Source organism: Schistocerca piceifrons, chromosome 3 (genome assembly GCF_021461385.2).
Source record: "Schistocerca piceifrons isolate TAMUIC-IGC-003096 chromosome 3, iqSchPice1.1, whole genome shotgun sequence".
Classification (NCBI taxonomy): Eukaryota; Metazoa; Arthropoda; class Insecta; order Orthoptera; family Acrididae; genus Schistocerca; species Schistocerca piceifrons.
The window spans coordinates 283,883,387-283,903,738 of record NC_060140.1 but is presented as its reverse complement, the minus strand read 5'-3'; the positions used below and the strand labels follow the sequence as shown (position 1 = coordinate 283,903,738).

At 39.7% G+C, this 20,352-nt stretch overlaps 1 protein-coding gene across 2 annotated transcripts in view; it reads right to left on the bottom strand.

The window, feature by feature from the left end:
* The window catches only part of LOC124787829 (RISC-loading complex subunit tarbp2), a 163,687-nt gene that overhangs the window by 83,998 nt on the left and 59,337 nt on the right, over positions 1-20,352 (bottom strand). For both annotated transcript variants that reach the window (XM_047254764.1, XM_047254765.1), the window contains exon 3: positions 1,090-1,219. In XM_047254764.1, the coding sequence (XP_047110720.1) occupies positions 1,090-1,219 (130 nt within the window). The remainder of the gene's footprint in view (positions 1-1,089; positions 1,220-20,352) is intronic.

The following is a 20,352-nucleotide window of genomic DNA, read 5'->3' as shown; positions in this document are numbered from 1 at the left end:
TTCAATAACTAGTTTCAGTTGTTTTCTGCAACCATCTTCGTAACGTACAAAACATGAAAAGGCAGTGAATAAGCAATGGAAAGCATTGTTAGCTGTAGTCATACAACAATATGCATTCATAAGTACTAAAACAATAACAGTACACCACGAGCAAGCTAGGTTATAGACAGTAATATTGCATCTTGATAGTCATATAGGAAATTGTCCAGTTGCACAAGTAGAAATTGGATCAACTAAATTCTACACCACACAGGATCATTCTTGTGTAAGCCAGGCTACAGAGCAGCAGACAGTTTTTGGAATGGTTTCATATACCGTTCTCACAATAGTACCCATTATACTATTGCAAATAACGAGCTTTCGATCAATATTCTACTCATGCAACTGACCAATTTCCTATTTGACCAACATGCACAATTACTGTTTACAACCTGGGTTGCTCACAGTGACATTTTCAACTATGGACTGTTATTGTCTCTGTACTTACAAAGTCATGCTGTTGTGCGACTACAGCTAACAATGTTTTCCAATGCTTATTCACCACCTTTTCACGTTTTGAACAATCTGAAGATGGTTGCAGATAACAACTGAAACTGGTTATCAAACTTTTATTGTAATAGGAGAATTGCGGTCTAGGCATTAAAAGTTTTTACTTAAAAAATTGTTTAATAAACCACATTAAGACCACTGTCTCCCACCTGACCATGTCAGGCTTCATTTTCGTCACTGACTTAACACAATGCCCTGCACAAGTCACAAATTCCCATCCATGCCTTCTCTTTCTTTCCTTATCCTCTATTTCATATAAATGTAAGCTACTTATGGTCTGTTTACATTATCATATTATACTGTGATGTGTGATAAGGAATTTATTTGCAAAATAATGTTAAATTATAGTCAACATAAATCTGAAAAAAACATGACAAACCCAGCTATGTAACTATATGATTATCTAATAAAATAAGTTATCACTGGATATGTAATGGGAAACTATCAAAATAATTTAGGAACATACGAAATTAAAAAGTTTTGCTTGTTGGCAATTTGATCACAACTGTAAGCTATAAAAGACAACAATAACATTCCTACACTTCTGATATGTTCTCGCTGTTCACGACGACGCCATCATCTCCACTGTTGGCAGTAACCATCATTTTATCAAGTAAAGCTTTAGCTGCAGAATGTTTAGCTTCCTTTTTCGAACGTCCTGTCCCCATAGCTGCAACCAAAACATCCAAGAAAAACATTTAAATTGACAGATCTTACATAGCAAATGAAAAACACTGCATTAAACTGTAACTCGGCATAATTAATAAGTTGTCTAATTTACATCCTGCAACACTGTTGGTTTTTGAAGTGTATAAGCGCAGTTCAATAAGTACTATTATTTGAAGGCAGATTTCATTGTTACAAGTTGGTGTTATTATTGTGTACAGCCCTTCTTTTAGACGACACTGAAACAAAAATGACACTAAATCTTAAGTTATTTTGAGTATGGAAGCCCAGTAATACTATGTGACTTTTACAGAAATGGAAGAAAGTTCAGTATTGTACGGCGATTCACTTTTTGCATTTGGACCAGAAAACATGACAAGATAACGATGAAACTGAATGCTGTTTATGTTGAATCTTTGTTGTCAGAAATGACAAGTTAGATAACAGTTTAACAAATTAAAATAACATTCATCTTTGATGATAATCGTCCTGGACACACGGCAGATGAGCGTACCAAAGAAATCACTGTAATTCTCACTAACCATAGAACAAAAGTGTATGAATTAGCAGAGGCCACAGATTTGCCAACACAAATGTCAAATTATATTTTATACAAAAAGTTGCTGATGTAAAAGTTGTCATGCCAATAGGTGCTGAATTGTTGACAGTGGATAAAGAGTGAGTTTGCCTTGTTCATGGTAGAGAACAATATTCTCCAGCTTTCAACTCCAAAGCTGTGTCTGGTGCAATGTAAAGGGCGTATGAAGGTCTCTTTGCATCAAATAGTCTGGATGAGATGTTGGGGCAAGTGAACATCTCTAATATGAAACTAAGTTGTTTAAGACCTCTTGTCATGATAGGGATATAATGTTCACCCAACAAGGACCCTCTTTTCTAAATTTCTCAGCTGTGTACCCAGTGCTTCATAAAATAGTATCTTCTAAATTTTATAGGTATTTTAAGGAAATTAAAGCAGCTTTGTATAAAAAAAATGTTTTGTAAATACAATAACACCAAACAAGAAAAGTTGTCCTATTTTATATGATAGTTATAAATGCCTAGAGATGTGCCCAGTTTGCAATCAGCGCCCCCAAATTGCCACCTGACAGCTGGCGTCACTGTAGCAACAAAAAACCTACACCTAAAACATGTTACTCTGCTGCTGCTGATAGAAATGAAAAAGGCAAAGTTGCTAGGAATACATATGACTGGCTAAATGTCGAAGGATAGCAATGCCAACAAAGTAACTAATATAACCAAATATATCAATTTTGAGCTTATCTTGAGCTACAAAGGTAGTGTACATTGCAAAATGGACACTGACAGAAATGAATTTGCACACTGCATCTTTGCCAAAGTAAAGGGACCTGTTGGATTTCCTGATGCACTAACACAATGAAAAGAGTATCTTCTTAAAAACATCTGGACCTGTTGCCTACAGGAATAAAAAGAATCTGCCTGTAAGCCAAAAGCGCCGCCCACTGTGGAGGAGGCGGGGGGTGGGGCTGTACGCCACAGCCATGTTGTGGACTTAACAAGATGTAGTTTATTATTTGTCACTTCCACCTATTCTTCTTCCCATCAACACATGATTGTGTGCTCAACAGCAAAGCAAGAGCATGCAAGGGGATGGCACACTGAACTAACTGAAAATCATGACACCACCTTGGCTGCCGCATCTGCTCTTTCTTTGCCCACAATAGCTATGTGCCCTGGTACCCAGTAGAAAACCATCTCCTTTCCCAGCCTTTGTAGTCTGAGGAGGGTGCCCTGGGTATTGTGGACTACTATATTTGCTGGGTACAACTGTTGTAGAGAGTTAAAGCCATTCAGGGAATCTGAACAGCCTAGGAATTTAGCACTCATAACATGCCTCATCTACTCCAGTGCCTGCAAGATCATGTATGATTCCAACCAAAGACTGAAGTCCTGAGGCAATCAGACATTGAGGATGTTGTTGTTGTTGTGGTCTTCAGTCCTGAGACTGGCTTGATGCAGCTCTCCATGCTACTCTATCCTGTGCAAGCTTTTTCATCTCCCAGTACCTACTGCAACCTACATCCTTCTGAATCTGCTTAGTGTATTCATCTCTTGGTCTCCCTCTACGATTTTTACCCTCCACGCTGCCCTCCAATACTAAATTGGTGATCCCTTGATGCCTCAGAACATGTCCTACAAACCGATTCCTTCTTCTGGTCAAGTTGTGCCACAAACTTCTCTTCTCCCCAATCCTATTCAATACTTCCTCATTAGTTATGTGATCTACCCATCTAATCTTCAGCATTCTTCTGTAGCACCACATTTCGAAAGCTTCTATTCTCTTCTTGTCCAAACTATTTATCGTCCATGTTTCACTTCCATACATGGCTACACTCCATACGAATACTTTCAGAAATGACTTCCTGACACTTAAATCTATACTCGATGTTAACAAATTTCTCTTCTTCAGAAACGCTTTCCTTGCCATTGCCAGCCTACATTTTATATCCTCTCTACTTCGACCATCATCAGTTATTTTGCTCCCCAAATAGCAAAACTCCTTTACTACTTTAAGTGCCTCATTTCCTAATCTAATTCCCTCAGCATCATCCGACTTAATTAGACTACATTCCATTATCCTTGTTTTGCTTTTGTTGATGTTCATCTTATATCCTCCTTTCAAGACACTGTCCATTCCATTCAACTGCTCTTCCAAGTCCTTTGCTGTCTCTGACAGAATTACAATGTCATCGGCGAACCTCAAAGTTTTTATTTCTTCTCCATGAATTTTAATACCTACTCCGAATTTTTCTTTTGTTTCCTTTACTGCTTGCTCAATATACAGATTGAACAACATCGGGGAGAGTATTTGAAAGAGAGTATTCCAGTCAACATTGTCAAAAGCTTTCTCTAAGTCTACAAATGCTAGAAACGTAGGTTTGCCTTTCCTTAATCTTTCTTCTAAGATAAGTCGTAAGGTCAGTATTGCCTCACGTGTTCCAGTGTTTCTACATTGAGGATATGATTGGAGAAAACAGCAGAGCAACCAACAGAATCCCCCTGTTTAGACACATCCATAAATACAGCTACAGAGTAGTAGTACTCAGTTAAAATGTCATAAACAATTTATTAAAAACATACGCAGAAGTCTAATCTCTCTTGTAATGCGCTAGATCTAAAATCACTCTGGGCCTCTGCAGTAATCAGGATGGCAAGAGGTTAAAACGCTGACTTTGGGGTTGTAGTTTCTCCAAACCAAGTGACTCCATCATATGCTACACATGGATCCTAAACAACCTTGTTGCTCATAGATGACAGGAGAAAAGGGGTGCCAGAGATGGATGGGCAAAAGAATAGTGTGTAGGTGGAATTGGAGAAGTGAGGAACTTACATGCTTGCAACAGTGGACAGAAATCTCCAGAATTTATACCAAGAGCAGCTACAGAGTGGCTGGTCTCTAGTGATCAGACCAGATGACAGTTAACCATTCGTGCCAGGGTCTCTCCTGCACAGCTCATTAAGGCAACACTCCGGTACTACTGGGACGTGAGGTACTTTCCCGATTTGAGGGGGCGTATCAAAACTGCCTCTTTCTACAAGTTGGGAAACTAGCTTGTCTGCCATACCAAAGTGAAACAATCGAGGAGGATTTCCTATGACAATGTTGGCAAATGTCTACCTATGCCGTACCGGATTTGGTTAAGACCGGGTGCAGTATCACATTAGCTGCAACAGGCAGAAGATGTGCTTTATTGGTGTTACGCATTTCAGCGATTTTGACTGAGATAAACTCACGCTGCAGTGTTGTTTTTCAGCAGGCCAGTGTAGAAGTACGCCCAGAATCAACCAAGTGACATATCTGTGCAATATGCACATTTATTCATGTAAAAAACCCAATATGGAATTTTCCTTTGTGTGAGACCACGTGTACTAGAACAGTGTGCTGATCTGAAGTTCTAGATTCGCATATTTTACTGTTCATGTTGCTTCTGCATAATCTTTCACTGTTTGTATCACTACCCGTTTGTACTGTGATATATTGTGAAATTTCGAACATTCGTGAGTGGTGCAATAAACTCTTTCAATTATCATCAATTATAGGCTAAACTTAATTGGGCTCTTTCAAAATTTTTGAGAACAGTAGGCCTATCCTCATCCAAAACAATCTTTCTCCCATTTCATTGTACAATTACGTGAGAAATAGGTTAATTTTGAGAACTTCTGGACACTTATAAAACTATGTTTTCGTAAGTTACCAGTAAGTGTGTTTTGGATATGTAATTTATTTCATAGCAAATCATAATTTGTGGTTCACGGTTCTGACAATGACTACATCCTCCCTGAATTTCATTGTACATCAACACAAATAAGCATATGTTTTTGAGAAATTTCAGAAGCTATCAATGTCCATTGCATAGTTTAGTTACTGTAGCAAATATTTTAATTAACATATTGTGTTACATCTAGTTTTCCCTTGAAGAGGAGTAGCTCTATACATTATCTGCATTTATCATGAATTAACTCTGTATTCAGCTTCGCAAACAGCTACTATTAACCTCAAAACTTTTAGGAAACTAATAATTTTTTGCCATAGATTTGTGTGTTGCCTTAATAGACATCTTGTTTTGTGTATTTGCTTCGATTCTTATACATCATTACCAACTTTTTAGCTCAACAGATTAAATGATAATCACTGGGCATAATTTAAAGTTATTTGTTCACTGCCTTGTGATACACTGCACCAACCAAAATGCAGCCCCAATGTGAATGCCATTCTCAAACACAGGATGAATTGGTTGATGTTTATAAACAGTTGGAAAATGCACTGACTGCTGTCTAATGATTGACAGCTGCTGCAAATCAGTGGGTTGGAAGAGCTCCTGAAAGTCATGTAGCTGTGCTGGTACTAGAGGTACCTCAAGTACTATCCTCTCCTGTGGATCCTGTCTCCTCTGCACAAAGTACAGGATCTGTCATTATTCATCCACTTGACCACGCTGTTCCAGCTCGTCGGCACCGTTGTGAGTGGTGGAGCGCTCCGTGCTCCAGGGAGCCGTGTCACTCACAGTGACCATTCAAGTGGGCCAGCACGTGGCGCAGCTGGCTGAGGCAGGTGGCAAGACAAGCATTTTGATGTGCCAGCTGCTTCTTACAAGATCGGCAACCTCATACTCTTAGCTGGAAATACGATGTTCAGGTAATAAATAAGAAACAATTGTTTTACAAGAAATTGCATACTAAATTTATTGGGCCTCTGTAGCTTGAAATTTTCTTTTCATTACAAGATCGGAAATATCAGGCATCAAAGTGTTCGCAGCGTTAATGCGGAGGATGGCCTTCATTGTTGCATCCTGAAGAAACGATCATTCCTTACTTTTTACTCTTTTCATTGCTGAGAAAAGCTGCTCACAACAATATGTAGATCCAAACATGCACATGATCTGAGCGGCATTGTTGTGAAGCTTGGGAAGTGTTTTTTGCTATAATGAACGATACCATCGTGACAAATCCAACGTGTTGTAGTACCTCTCTTTCAACAAAGTTGAATTTTGCAAATCAATTATCTCCAATTGAAGTGACAGTCACAAGTCATTGGGGGAAACTGAAAAAGGTGCGCTGAACACCTTAAGTTCCATTTCCGAACTAGTGAGGTCTCGGAATCGTGTTTCAAACGACGTGATGAGCTGCTTTAACTTTGCTTGGTAATCGCCGAAAGTAGTACCTTCAGGTAGTTTTAAAGAAGCAAGACGATTGAAGAACGTTAAATATCCATTACTCATCTGCCTCTCAAATAAACGTAACTTTTCTATGAACGCTTTGATCTGGTCGTGCATGTCAACGATTAGCTGCCCTTTGCCCTGCAGTGACAGATTTAAATTATTCAGATGCATAGTTATATCAGTTAGGAACGCCAGGTCTGATATCCATTTATATCTTTCACACGACGCATTTCTTCCCCTTTCATTTCAAGAAAAAGGGATATTTCCTCACAAATGGCAAAGAAAACATCAAGAACTTTTCCGCAACTCGGCCAACGAACTGTATTGTTGTAAGGTATATCCCCATACTCCGCTTCCACATCTTTCAGGAATCCTTTGAATTGGCGATGATTCATATCATGACGCCACACAAAATTCACACACTTCACATCATCTTTCATTACGCCACCTAGCTCTACTGTTTCATGCCGCACAAAATTCACACACTTCACAACATCTTTCATTGCACCACCTAGCTCTACTGTTTCAGCACACAGTGCCTCTTGGTGAATAAAACAATGAAGAGTCAAATTGTCTTTCCCGAATTCGTCCCCGAGTTTATTTTTCAAACGAGAAGCAAAACCTTGACGACGCCTGATCATTTGTGGTGCACCGTCTGTCGCTACAGAATGGAGCTTGTCCCATGGCAAATTCATATTGTCCACTGATTCACAAACAGCTTCAAAAATGTCACGTCCTGTTGCGGTGTAATCGAGTGGTACCACATCCAAGAGTTCTTCAGTTACTTGCAGTTCCATGTCGACACCACGCACAAAGACTGCAAGTTGAGCACAGTCCGATATGTCTGTGCTTTCGTCAAGTGCTAGCGAAAATGCAACAAAGCTCTCCACCTTTTTCCTGAGCTGTGTCTCTAAATCCGCTGCCATGTCCAGGATTCGACGAGACATTGTTTGCTTCGACAGGCAAATCCCTTCGACTGCCTGCACCTCCATTGGAAGCAAAAATTCTGCAACTGCTACCATGCACAATTTTACGAGTGGTCCCACCGAAAACGGCTTGCCACTTGTCGCAATGATGTGAGCGACCCTGTAGCTTGCTCGAATTGTAGATTCAGTAGTGTTTTCTCCGCTCTCATTTACCTAAAAATTATAAATGCATTACAGAACATGAACTATGTTCCGTATAACGAAACCATTTCTGGACTTACATCTCCTGGTATGTCATTCTTACGCCTGGCTACCAGTTCTCTGCGTACAACACCTTCTACCTCATTGTAGTGCACTGCGTGAAAACGTGTATAATGTCGTCGTATGTTGTACCTCTTCACAGAATTAAATACTTTATGACATACAGGTATCAGATAGATTATATAATGGTAAGACAGAGATTTAGGAACCAGGTTTTAAATTGTAAGACATTTCCAGGGGCAGATGTGGATTCTGACCACAATCTATTGGTTATGAACTGCAGATTGAAACTGAAGAAACTGCAAAAAGGTGGGAATTTAAGGAGATGGGACCTGGATAAACTGAAAGAACCAGAGGTTGTAGAGAGTTTCAGGGAGAGCATAAGGGAACAATTGACAGGAATGGGGGAAAGAAATACAATAGAAGAAGAATGGGTAGCTCTGAGGGATGAAGTAGTGAAGGCAGCAGAGGATCAAGTAGGTAAAAAGATGAGGGCTAATAGAAATCCTTGGGTAACAGAAGAAATATTGAATTTAATTGATGAAAGGAGAAAATATAAAAATGCAGTAAATGAAGCAGGCAAAAAGGAATACAAACGTCTCAAAAATGAGATCGACAGGAAGTGCAAAATGGCTAAGCAGGGGTGGCTAGAGGACAAATGTAAGGATGTAGGGGCTTGTCTCACTAGGGGTAAGATAGATACTGCCTACAGGAAAATTAAAGAGACCTTTGGAGAGAAGAGAACCACTTGTATGAATATCAAGAGCTCAGATGGCAACCCAGTTCTAAGCAAAGAAGAGAAGGCAGAAAGGTGGAAGGAGTATATAGAGGGTTTATACAAGGGCGATGTACTTGAGGACAATATTATGGAAATGGAAGAGGATGTAGATGAAGATGAAATGGGAGATAAGATACTGCGTGAAGAGTTTGACAGAGCACTGAAAGACCTGAGTCGAAACAAGGCCCCGGGAGTAGACAACATTCCATTAGAACTACTGACGGCCTTGGGAGAGCCAGTCATGACAAAACTCTACCATCTGGTGAACAAGATGTATGAGACAGGCGAAATACCCACAGACTTCAAGAAGAATACAATAATTCCAATCCCAAAGAAAGCAGGTGTTGACAGATGTGAAAATTACCGAACTATCAGTTTAATAAGTCACAGCTGCAAAATACTAACGCGAATTCTTTACAGACGAATGGAAAAACTGGTAGAAGCGAACCTCGGGGAAGATCAGTTTGGATTCCGTAGAAATGTTGGAACAAGTGAGGCAATACTAACCTTACAACGTATCTTAGAAGAAAGATTAAGAAAAGGCAAACCTACGTTTCTAGCATTTGTAGACTTAGAGAAAGCTTTTGACAACGTTAACTGGAATACGCTCTTTCAAATTCTGAAGGTGGCAGGGGTAAAATACAGGGAGCGGAAGGCTATTTACAATTTGTACAGAAACCAGATGGCAGTTATAAGAGTCGAGGGGCATGAAAGGGAAGCAGTGATTGGGAAAGGAGTGAGACAGGGTTGTAGCCTCTCCCCGATGTTATTCAATCTGTATATTGAGCAAGCAGTAAAGGAAACAAAAGAAAAATTCGGAGTAGGTATTAAAATTCATGGAGAAGAAATAAAAACTTTGAGGTTCGCCGATGACATTGTAATTCTGTCGGAGACAGCAAAGGACTTGGAAGAGCAGTTGAACGGAATGGACAGTGTCTTGAAAGGAGGATATAAGATGAACATCAACAAAAGCAAAACGAGGATAATGGAATGTAGTCAAATTAAATCGGGTAATGCTGAGGGGATTAGATTAGGAAATGAGACACTTAAAGTAGTAAAGGAGTTTTGCTATTTAGGGAGTAAAATAACTGATGATGGTCGAAGTAGAGAGGATATAAAATGTAGACTGGCATTGGCAAGGAAATCGTTTCTGAAGAAGAGAAATTTGTTAACATCGAGTATAGATTTAAGTGTCAGGAAGTCGTTTCTGAAAGTATTTGTATGGAGTGTAGCCATGTATGGAAGTGAAACACGGACGATAACCAGTTTGGACAAGAAGACAAGAGATGAATACACTAAGCAGATTCAGAAGGATGTAGGTTGCAGTAGGTACTGGGAGATGAAGAAGCTTGCACAGGATAGAGTAGCATGGAGAGCTGCATCAAACCAGTCTCAGGACTGAAGACCACAACAACAACAACAACAACAACAACAACAACATGACATACAAGACACTGCGGACAACCATCCTCTCAATGAATAGAAAGGTATCCTCCAATAGAGGTACAGGGCTCCCGCGGCTAGTCATAGCTGTCATTCAACACGGATTATTGCATCAGTTGGGGCTGCATGCGGCCAGGGTGCAGTGAGTTCGCTTTCCCCCTCCACTCGGGCTCCGAGCTGCCGCACTGAGTGCTCCAGAGCACTCCGGCTCCCTGGAGCTCGGTTGGCACAGCCTGCACTTGACTGTAAGTGGCATGTCAATGGCAGATCTAGGCACCCTGTACAGGGTGGATTGGGACTAGAGGACTAAGCGAGTTTTACTGATACCCCTAACCAACAAGTTTGAGGCGCTGTCTTTCACTGATACTGAGACAGTGGGACTCACTTCACCTGTTTTGGGGAAACCCATTGGGTCCAGTGTCCAGAGTAGGCAAACACAAAAGGGGAGGGGTCTATCCTTCATTGGCAGTTCAAACATACAATGAATGATGGTACCATGTAAGGAAATGGTAGCAAGGGACAGGAAAGGACACAAGGTGTACTCAGTGTGTATGAATGGGGGCCTCATGCAACATCTTGAAAAAGCTATTTCAACAGCAACTGAGGAAACATGATGCAGCTGACTGCACATTGTGCCTCACGCTGATGCAAATGATGCCTGTCATCTGGGCTCTGAGGTCATACTTGTTTAATTCCAGCAACTGGCACAGAAGGTTGAGACAACCAACCTTGTGCACGGATTTTTCAAAGAAACTCACAATTTGCGGCATTGTCCCCAGAACTGATCATGGCCCATTGATTGAGAGTCGTGCGCATGGACTGAAAAAGGACCTTTGGAAGTTCTGTGACAAGCTAGGCTGCGACTCCCTGGACTTGCGCCATAGGGCTAAGAACTGTAGGGTGCCCCTAAATGGGTCAGGTGTACACTACACATCAGAGGCAGCTGACTGTGTGTGGTGGTGCTCACAAGGGTTTTTAGATTACACAACACTCTATCCAAGCCAGATAATGTAGAAAACGCAGATGTATCAGTCTAAAAATCAAATGAAAAGCATCGTCCAGCTGAGAGTATTAAAATCCTAGTCCTTAGCTTCCAAAGCATTTGCTACAAAATGACAGAGTTCGAAGAGCTGCTTACAAGCAGCGAAGCTTACAAAATACTAGGTACAGAAAGCTGGTTGAAACAAACTGGTAGCAGTGAGATTTTTGGGGGGAAATTTAAGTGTATAGCGAAAGGATATGTTAACAGAAAATGGAGGTAGTGTATTTGTCGCAGTAAACAAGAAACTCAAATCCATCCACTGAGAGAGAAATTGAAGCTACATGTGATATAGTCAGAGCAAGACTCAGTATTAGGGGTAGACACAAAATGGTAATTAGATCCTATCACCCACAAACCTCATCTCTTTGTGTAACCTAAAACTTTTGAGAAAACCTCAGCTCACTTGCACATAAGCTCCCCAATCATACTGCAATCATCTATGGAGACTAACCTGCAACAATCAATTGGGAAAATTACTGTTTTGTTAATGGTGGGTGTGATAAGACAGCCTGTGAAACTTTACCAAATGCCTTCTCTGAAAACTACCTAAGACAGATACTTAGGAACCCCACTCATGATGGAAATATATTGGAGCTAATGGCAACAAATAGACCTGACCTCTTGGAGGATGTCCTTACTGAAACTGGTATCAGTGACCATGACACAGCAGTGGCAACAATAATTACCAAAGAACAAAGGACAACTAAAACAAGTAGAAAGATATATATGTTCAGCAAACTACATAAAAATCAGTAGCGTCATATCTCAATGTGGAACTTTAAACTTTCAGCACAAGGCAGGAGTATGTAGAGGAACTACGGCTCAAGTTTAAAACACTAGGTGACCATACACTGGATAGATATGTACCCACTATAATGGGAGATAACCTCCATGATATACAGTCACTGTAAAGAAACTTCTAGAGAACCAGAGATTACTGCATAATAGGTGTAAAACAAAGCACAAGGCTATAGTTAGAGATGCTGAATGCAGCACATGTTTGGCTGTCATGAGAGCAATGCATGATACCTTCAATTACTACCACAGCATAATATTGTCAAATGATCTTTCACAGTACCCAAAGAAATTCTTGTCCTATGTAAAGGCTGTTAGTGACACCAATGCTAGTGTCCAGCACCTAGTGAATGAGAGAGGACCTGAAATTGAGGGTAGCAAAGCCAAAGCTGATATGCTTAACTTAATTTTTAAATATTTATTTACAAAGAAGAATTGCCCCAAATTAAGCCTTGTACCACTGAAAAGATGAATGAAATTAGTGTTAGTGTCAGTGTTTAGAAATAGTGGAAATTGTTAAAACTGAAGAAAGCTCCAGGTAACAATGGAATCCACGTCAGATTCCATACCGAATTTGTGGTGGAGTTAGCCCCTCTAGTAACTAAATTCTATCATAGTTCCCTTGAACAAAAAACCATGCCTATTTCTTGGAAAAAAGCAGGTCACATCTGCCGACAAGAAGGGTAGTAGAAGTGATCAACAAAACTACTATCCACTATCTTTGACATCAATTTGTTGTATCAGGTAGAAGCAGTATTTCTTGATTTCCAAAAAGCATTTGTCTCAGTACCATACGTACACTTATTGGCAAAAGTAGAGTCATATGGGGTATCAAGTGAAACTTTTGGCTGGATTGAGAACTTTTTGGTAGGGAGATCACATATGTTATCTTGGATGGAGAGTCATTTTCAGATGTACAAGTAACTTCACGTGTACCCCACAAAAGTATACTGACAAGGGGACCATCAGTAGTGTAAATAATGGATTTGGATGGGTCTCTGATATGTTGTAGAGACACGTGCCCCGATAATGAGGCTATCCGCTTTTTTAGCGATGGGTCTTGGTTTTCAAGAAAATTGATTTTGAAGTTCACTGCACCGTGTAATACAAGTAACATTAGCCATGTTCCAAACCAAGTGAGTGTGGCACAGCAGTTAAAGTCTACAGTTACCATATTGGAAGTACCATGTTCCGGTCCTTTCCGTGGTTTTGCTGCTGCTTTTTTTTTTATCAGAATACTCCGACATTTTTCCATTTTATTTTACAGAATATCAACAAAGAGTGTAAATTGTGTGAAATTATTAAGAAGTTTAAATTCCGTAGGCTCGGTCAAACAGAAAGCGGACTGTTCGCATGGATATCCCGTCCGAACTCTGTGTGTTGTGACAGTGTATCGCCCTGGTCACCGCCTTTTATTTGGCTACAGCGATATAATTTGGTAATACACAAGAGTTTGCACAGACAGTCCTCTGTATTATGAACATGTATCACCATGGTCAAACTAATGACGGTGACCTAGCTCCTGAACCACTAGTTTGAATTTGCCTTCAACATCCGTTGCTCGCGATGCATTGTTAATGCCACGTGTGTTTGAAGAATACAGTGAAATGTATGACCCAAGTGTGTCTACTGAAGTGCCACCAGAATATGATACATCAGAGGTAAAGGAGCTGAATGAACAATTGAGAGGCAAAAAATCACGAAATACACTGAAAAGTTGCTTCATGACTTAAATCTTCTAGCAAATACACCGTCCAGCACGATCTCTGCTAATTCAATTGCAATTGGCAATGAGATACATAACACAATACAAGACCTGTTGGCCGAGAGAGAGATCATCGATGGTGGTAAATTAATAAACATCAACGAAGAAGATGAGATGCACGAATATGAGGTAATAAATTTCACTTTTGTGTTGATGTTCTCTTTCTTGTAGACGAATCAGTAGAGGGAGACGGCGATTTCATTGCCGATGAATTTGCACATGAACCAGCAGATTATGTGCCTCTATCCTACAAAGAATGAGCAGTTGCTCTTGCAGTAGATCATCCAAACTGGAGCCTGAAGAGTTTGCAGTCCAACGGTGTCTCTCAATTAAAACAGAAATCAATGCTATATCAATGGAAAGAGGATATGAAACGAGGTGGAAATCATCGTGATAAATGGAACACTATCAATCTTGAGACATATGAATGGTTTGTCGAAGTGAGACAGAATCTGGAACAGGTAAATCATATCAAAATATATGTCAAATACATTGTAAGAAAGAGACTGGCTTGTGAAAATAACATAATTTCTTCCCGAGCAGGTGACAACCAGAAAGTTACAGCAATGGGCTATGAACGCTGTTGTTCCACTTTATGGGATACCTTTAATTTCGCAGCCACCTCGGCTTGGGTCAAACGATTTAAACAAAAGCATAAAAGCAAGCAAAGGAAGATCATGAAGTTCATCAGTTCTAAAGAATGTGCAACGATGGAAGTACTATTAGTAGCTGCACACAAATGAAAATACTTATTGGTAATTTTTTACTAAGTAATCAACACCGATCAAACAGGCTGTCAATATCAATCAACGTACAATAGACCCCTCGCAAAGAAAGAGGCAAGAACTGTTCTCATGCAGAGAAAAGATTTAAACAACGCAAGTCATTCGTACACAGCACAGTCCACTAACTGCATCAGGAAAGGTGATCTTGCACGTTTGTTTATGTTTACAGGAACCGTTGCGAAAATTTGGCCCTAATGTTCAGAAAAGAGTGGATGAATTAACACTCAAATTTGAAAATGTAATTGTGTCCTGCACAAAATCAGGGAAGTTCACAAAACTGGTATAAAAAGACTTTTTAAAACCTTTGATTCTTCTTTCCTTGGGACAGAAAAAATTTTCATATATCATTGATGGATGGGGAGGGCAGACTGATCTGACCATATACAATCACATCTTCATGGATGAGAGGAAAGTGTACATCTGCTCCGTAAAAGTTATTTCACCGAAGTGTACTCCACTTTGCCAGCCTTGTGACGTATATTTTTACAGACAGGTTAAAATTTTCACAAAGAAAATTCAGAATGCTCCCAATTTGTTGGAGATCAACAGCACAATCGCGTCCAGGGATGATTCCATAAAACTGAACTCATTAATTTTGCATTTTCAGGGCACCTGCTTCTTCGAATATGACCATACATGCATGGTCCACATCAAAGTTAATGGGTGAAAGAGAAACCTTTTTGAATGTAAATGAACAATGTTATCCAGTATCACTCTTAAAAACTCCGTGCACCTGCAAGACAATAGCTTTTATGAAATGTGTTTGGTGCTGTAAAACATTGTGTTTCAGTTGCTTTTATGACAAATACCATCCAGGTTTCTGTCGTGGCATAGTAAGCGATGCAGGCGATAGTAAGATTTTGTAACAATGATGTGAAAATTACATTACTATGGCAAAACTGAATATTTCTTAATAATTTCACACAATGTACACTGTTTGTTGATATTCTGTAAAATAAAATGGAAAAATGTCAGACTATTCTGATTTTAAAAAAAGCAAAAACACGGAAAGTACCCAAACACTATACCCCCAGCATGATAGCTGTCGACCTTAACTGCAGTGCCACACTCACTTGGTTAGAACGTGGCTAACATTATGCGTATTACAGCATGCAGTGAAATTCAAAATCAATTTTCTCGAAAACTAAGGTCCGTTGCCAAAAAAAAAAAAGGCACATCTGAGACTCATCAAAATCCATTATTTACACTTCTGATGGTCCCCTTGTGAGACATGTGCTGTTCACATTGTATATTAATGATCTTGCAGACAACATTAACATTAAAATCATGATTGTCGCAGATGATGCAGTTATCTGTAATGAAGTACTACCTGACATAAGATGCATAAATATTCAGTCAGATCTTGGTAAGATTTCCAAGTGGTGCAATGATTGGCAATTTGCTTTAAACATACACAAATGTATATTGTTCACTTCACAAAATGAAAAAACAGTATCATATACCTATAATATCAATGGGTCACTGTGAAAATTGGCCAACTCTAACAAATACATTGGTGTAACACTTTGTAGGGATATGAAATGGAATGATCACATAGGTTCAGTCATGCGTAAAGCAGATGGTAGACTTTGGATTAGTGGTAGAATACTGCGGAAGTGCAATCACTCTACAAAGGAGATTGCTTACAACTCATTTGTGCAACCTGTTCTAGAATATTAGAATTTGCTCAAGTGTGTAGGACTCATATCAGAGAGGACTAACAGGCGATATTGAACATATAGAGAGGAGGACAGCATGAATGGTCACAGGCTTGTTTAATCTGTGGGAAAGCATCACAGAGATACTGAGGGAACTGAACTGGAAGACTCTTGAAAACAGACATTAACTATCCCAAGGAAGTTCACTAACCAAGTTTCAAGAACTGGCTTTAAATGACAACTCTAGGAATGTATTACAATCCCCTATGTTTCACTCTCATGTGGAACGTGAAGATAAGATTAGAATAATTACTGCACACACTGAGGCATTCAAACAATCGTTCTTCAAATGTGAATCGTACAATGGGACACACTCTCTGCCATGTACCTTACGGTGGTTTGCAGAGTATAGATTTAGATGCAGATGTAAGGTAATGTTCACTAGAGTGTATTACTGTACATTTCTCAACTATGTCTGTGGGGACAGAAGTGCTGCAATTTATGACAGGAAAGGTCACTTTATCAGGACTGACTCCAGTGAACTAAACTTCAGATAATGCAAGTTTCTCAACAGGTTGCCTTAAAAAGAAACCAATAGTAAATGAGCCATGTTGGCTCATTTTCCAAGCTGTTATCTCTCTGCTTAATGGCGCAGTTCATTTTCCTGTCACACCACCAGGTGGTGCTTTGGTCTTCTGGTAGTTGGCTCTTTGATTATAGGGAGTTAGAGGCAACTTGTTGACGAATGATAGGGCAGTCAGAGAGAGGAACACGTGACGAATGGTGAGTGTGCCATCACAAGGGCTGGTCGGTGGTCGCTCGTTCAGGTGGGCAGCTACATGTAAGGGGCCATGTTGGTGTGAAGTCTTGAGCTCTACACTGTTGCGCCCAACTGACAATCTGAATTTGGGAGTAACCATCTGCTGACATGGGTGTCATGATCACATCGATTTTCTTTGGTAACCAAGCATCCTACCTTATTTTTGGGTAAGGTACTTCTGTTTGTGAATTTTGGTATGTGTGCTCCAGTGCTAGGCTTGCTCCCGTTAGGCTGGTCTGCCTGCTGTTATCCGTCACTTCATACTCAAGCTACTAAATTCACCCCCTCTCTGTGCGTACTCCACTTACGGATGATATATTTGAGTGCTTTTCTTTTTATTGCAATTTGTTCAGCATTTTGCTGATCTGTGTCACTACTACTTGGGTGTTACATCAATTTGGTTGCAATTTGTTCTAGGGCATCACATATCTTAGTGACCACTGAGGTCGAATATCAAGCCTGACCTTTATGGTGGCTAGTTTTTGCTTGTCCAACCTGTGCATGAATTGTAACATCAGGAATGATCACGATGAGCGAATGCTAGTGGCCTGATCAATGTTGGCTAGTATTGTGTACTCATGTTGGAAGGGCTTGGTGAGATCCAGAACTTCTCTTCAAAGAAGGAATTTATTGTTTACTGTTGTGTATTTCATTACTATTATGATCTCATGCTGAAGTATTAGTGCTCAAACATTTTTTGCTACTTTTATGTTTACTTACGTGAATTGGTTTTTATAGGAGTCTTGTTAATAGTTGGCTGTTTCATCAAATCAACTGCTATGTTTGGTCATTACTGTTAAGTGATTAACCACATAATCACCTTTGTTGTATTTATGCAGTCTTTTTAATGCTTAGATTTTGGTCGGTGTCTGGTTTGCATTTTGTATTCTTTTGTTGGGCCTCGAGAATTTACTTATTTTGATGCTGAGTCTTGCATTAATTATAAGTCTTATAAGAGTTAAACTTCTAGTTTTATGTTTTCAAAACATATGCTTTTCCTAAGTTAATTAACTTTCTTTGTTTGCCCTCAGTTTTCTGAGTTGTTCATAGCATTGGCACCATTGGTCCTAGCGTGTTATCCACTATCCGCCGATTCACCGGGTGTGGCAAACCCATGTCGGCTGTGTTTGTGCATGTGGTGCAGTGTTCCGTCTCCTGTCTGGTGGTAGCCTCTGAGGTGGCACAGCCTCCTCGCTTGCTATGGCATCTCTCTGTAAGTTAAGTTCTTAACCTTTCTGGCATTCTGAGGTAATTTTAAATCAAATTATCTGCTACCCTAAGCCACCCTACCCAAGCCTTGCCACTGCCAGCCTGGGCTTGTCTCATTATTGCTGCCTAAAAATTTGCTTGATGATCTTTCAATCCTTAATTGTGGATTGCTCTAAATTAAAAAATCGTTGTTACCTTTCTGTTCCATAATTGTTAGTCCCCAAAGAGTGCTCCAAATCTTTTATCATAATGCTGGGCCGGTAAATTTTAAAATATTGTTGAATGCTGAACTTGTAAAATTTTGAATATTGTTACCTTCCTCTTTGAAAAGTTGCAAATCTGAAAGAGCTCCTTCAGTTTTGTGAAATGCTGACCCTGTAATTTAAAAAAAAAAAAAGGGGGGGGGGGGTTAATTCTTCGGTTTCTAACGAGCTATCGCCAAAAGTGTGCTCAATTTATTTTAATCGTAACACTGAACTTGTAAATTTTTTTCTAAATAAGGGCCACCTTCCTTGTTTGAAGTTTACTATCTAATGAGAGGATCTCAATTTGTTATGGTAATGCTCTTTCTGTAAGTGTAGAGAAGTCATATTTGCCTTGCTGAAATGTTACGGGTGCCTAAAAGGATCTCGAGTTGTATTTTAAGAATGTTGAATGTTTTTTTAGAAGCGTTGCTTGTCCTAAAAAAGAAAAAATATATATTGTAACTTTGGTCTATCTGGTTTGTCACCCCTGAATTAGTCTCAAACAGTCACTATTGATTTAAACACCACTGATGCTTTAAGTGCATATTGTTAAATAAAGGATTACTAACTATGTTGAAGCAACAAATGGCTTCCCATTAACTCAACCTGCACCTTCGTCCCAACCGTTAAGTTGTCATATCCTGGGGTGTCCATTGAGATCTCAGTAAAACTAGATGGGGCTGATGTTTACGAGCACATGGCATTCAAATAGAAAAATTTAGCCAGATATTGTTAAGTATAGAGGAAAGATAAGGAACTGGTTCTAAATGTAGAGAAATGTAAACAAACACATATGCTGCACAAAACTTACACTGAAGCAACCATTAACTGGACAGTAAGTTACAAATGTACTCAGTAATTTCGTACAAATACATGTGGCTAATAGTGCCTCAGGAAACTACATATAAAAATCTTTAAGTGCAGTCCTTTAGTCCCAGTGCCTAACACTAAAATGAAAATGAAGATAATCTGTACGAGTAATACAGTGTTCTTCATCTTTAGAGTCATAATGAAACTAATGATAGAGCATACCAAATTGAGTACTTCGAAATAAGGGTCTGAGGTCAATTAATTTTTTCCTGGCTTCAGTTTCCCAAGATCTGTTTTATGTGTACAGATTCTTGTAACTCTGAGCGTACCTCCAGAGCTCCATGAAGGCTTCGCGGACGATCCTGAGCTCACGAAACAGATGAATCTGTAGCACGATAGCCTCCCACAATCCAACCTACCAAGAGGCCATCGTGTGGGATAGATCTGCAGATCAACAACAAATTCGGCCATTCATGAGCTCATGATCATCCCCATAAACATCATCATCTTGTGTGTTGGTCACAGAGTTAAAAGAAGTCAAATCAATGAATACTCCCAGAAGTATGAAGACTAACAAGTAACGGTTGCAAGGAATGAATTAGTAAAAGCAAGAAAAAGAAAGATTAGGTGAGAGGAAGAAGAAAAATGAACCGTGCTTACCTATGTACAATCTCTGCCAAAACGGGTGCGTTCTCTAACTAAGGCCAAACTAGTTCGCCTCTTAATACTACTGGCCGCTTTTGTATTTATGTAATGGACGAATCTGGCAAATTTTGGTATAATACCTTCATCACGACATCTCAGTAGAAAGGCGAGGGCACTCAGCAGCTTCTTGCAAAGTTTATCAAACTTACTGACGAGTTGAACCATCTCCTCCCCATAGAGGCACTTTATGTGGCTA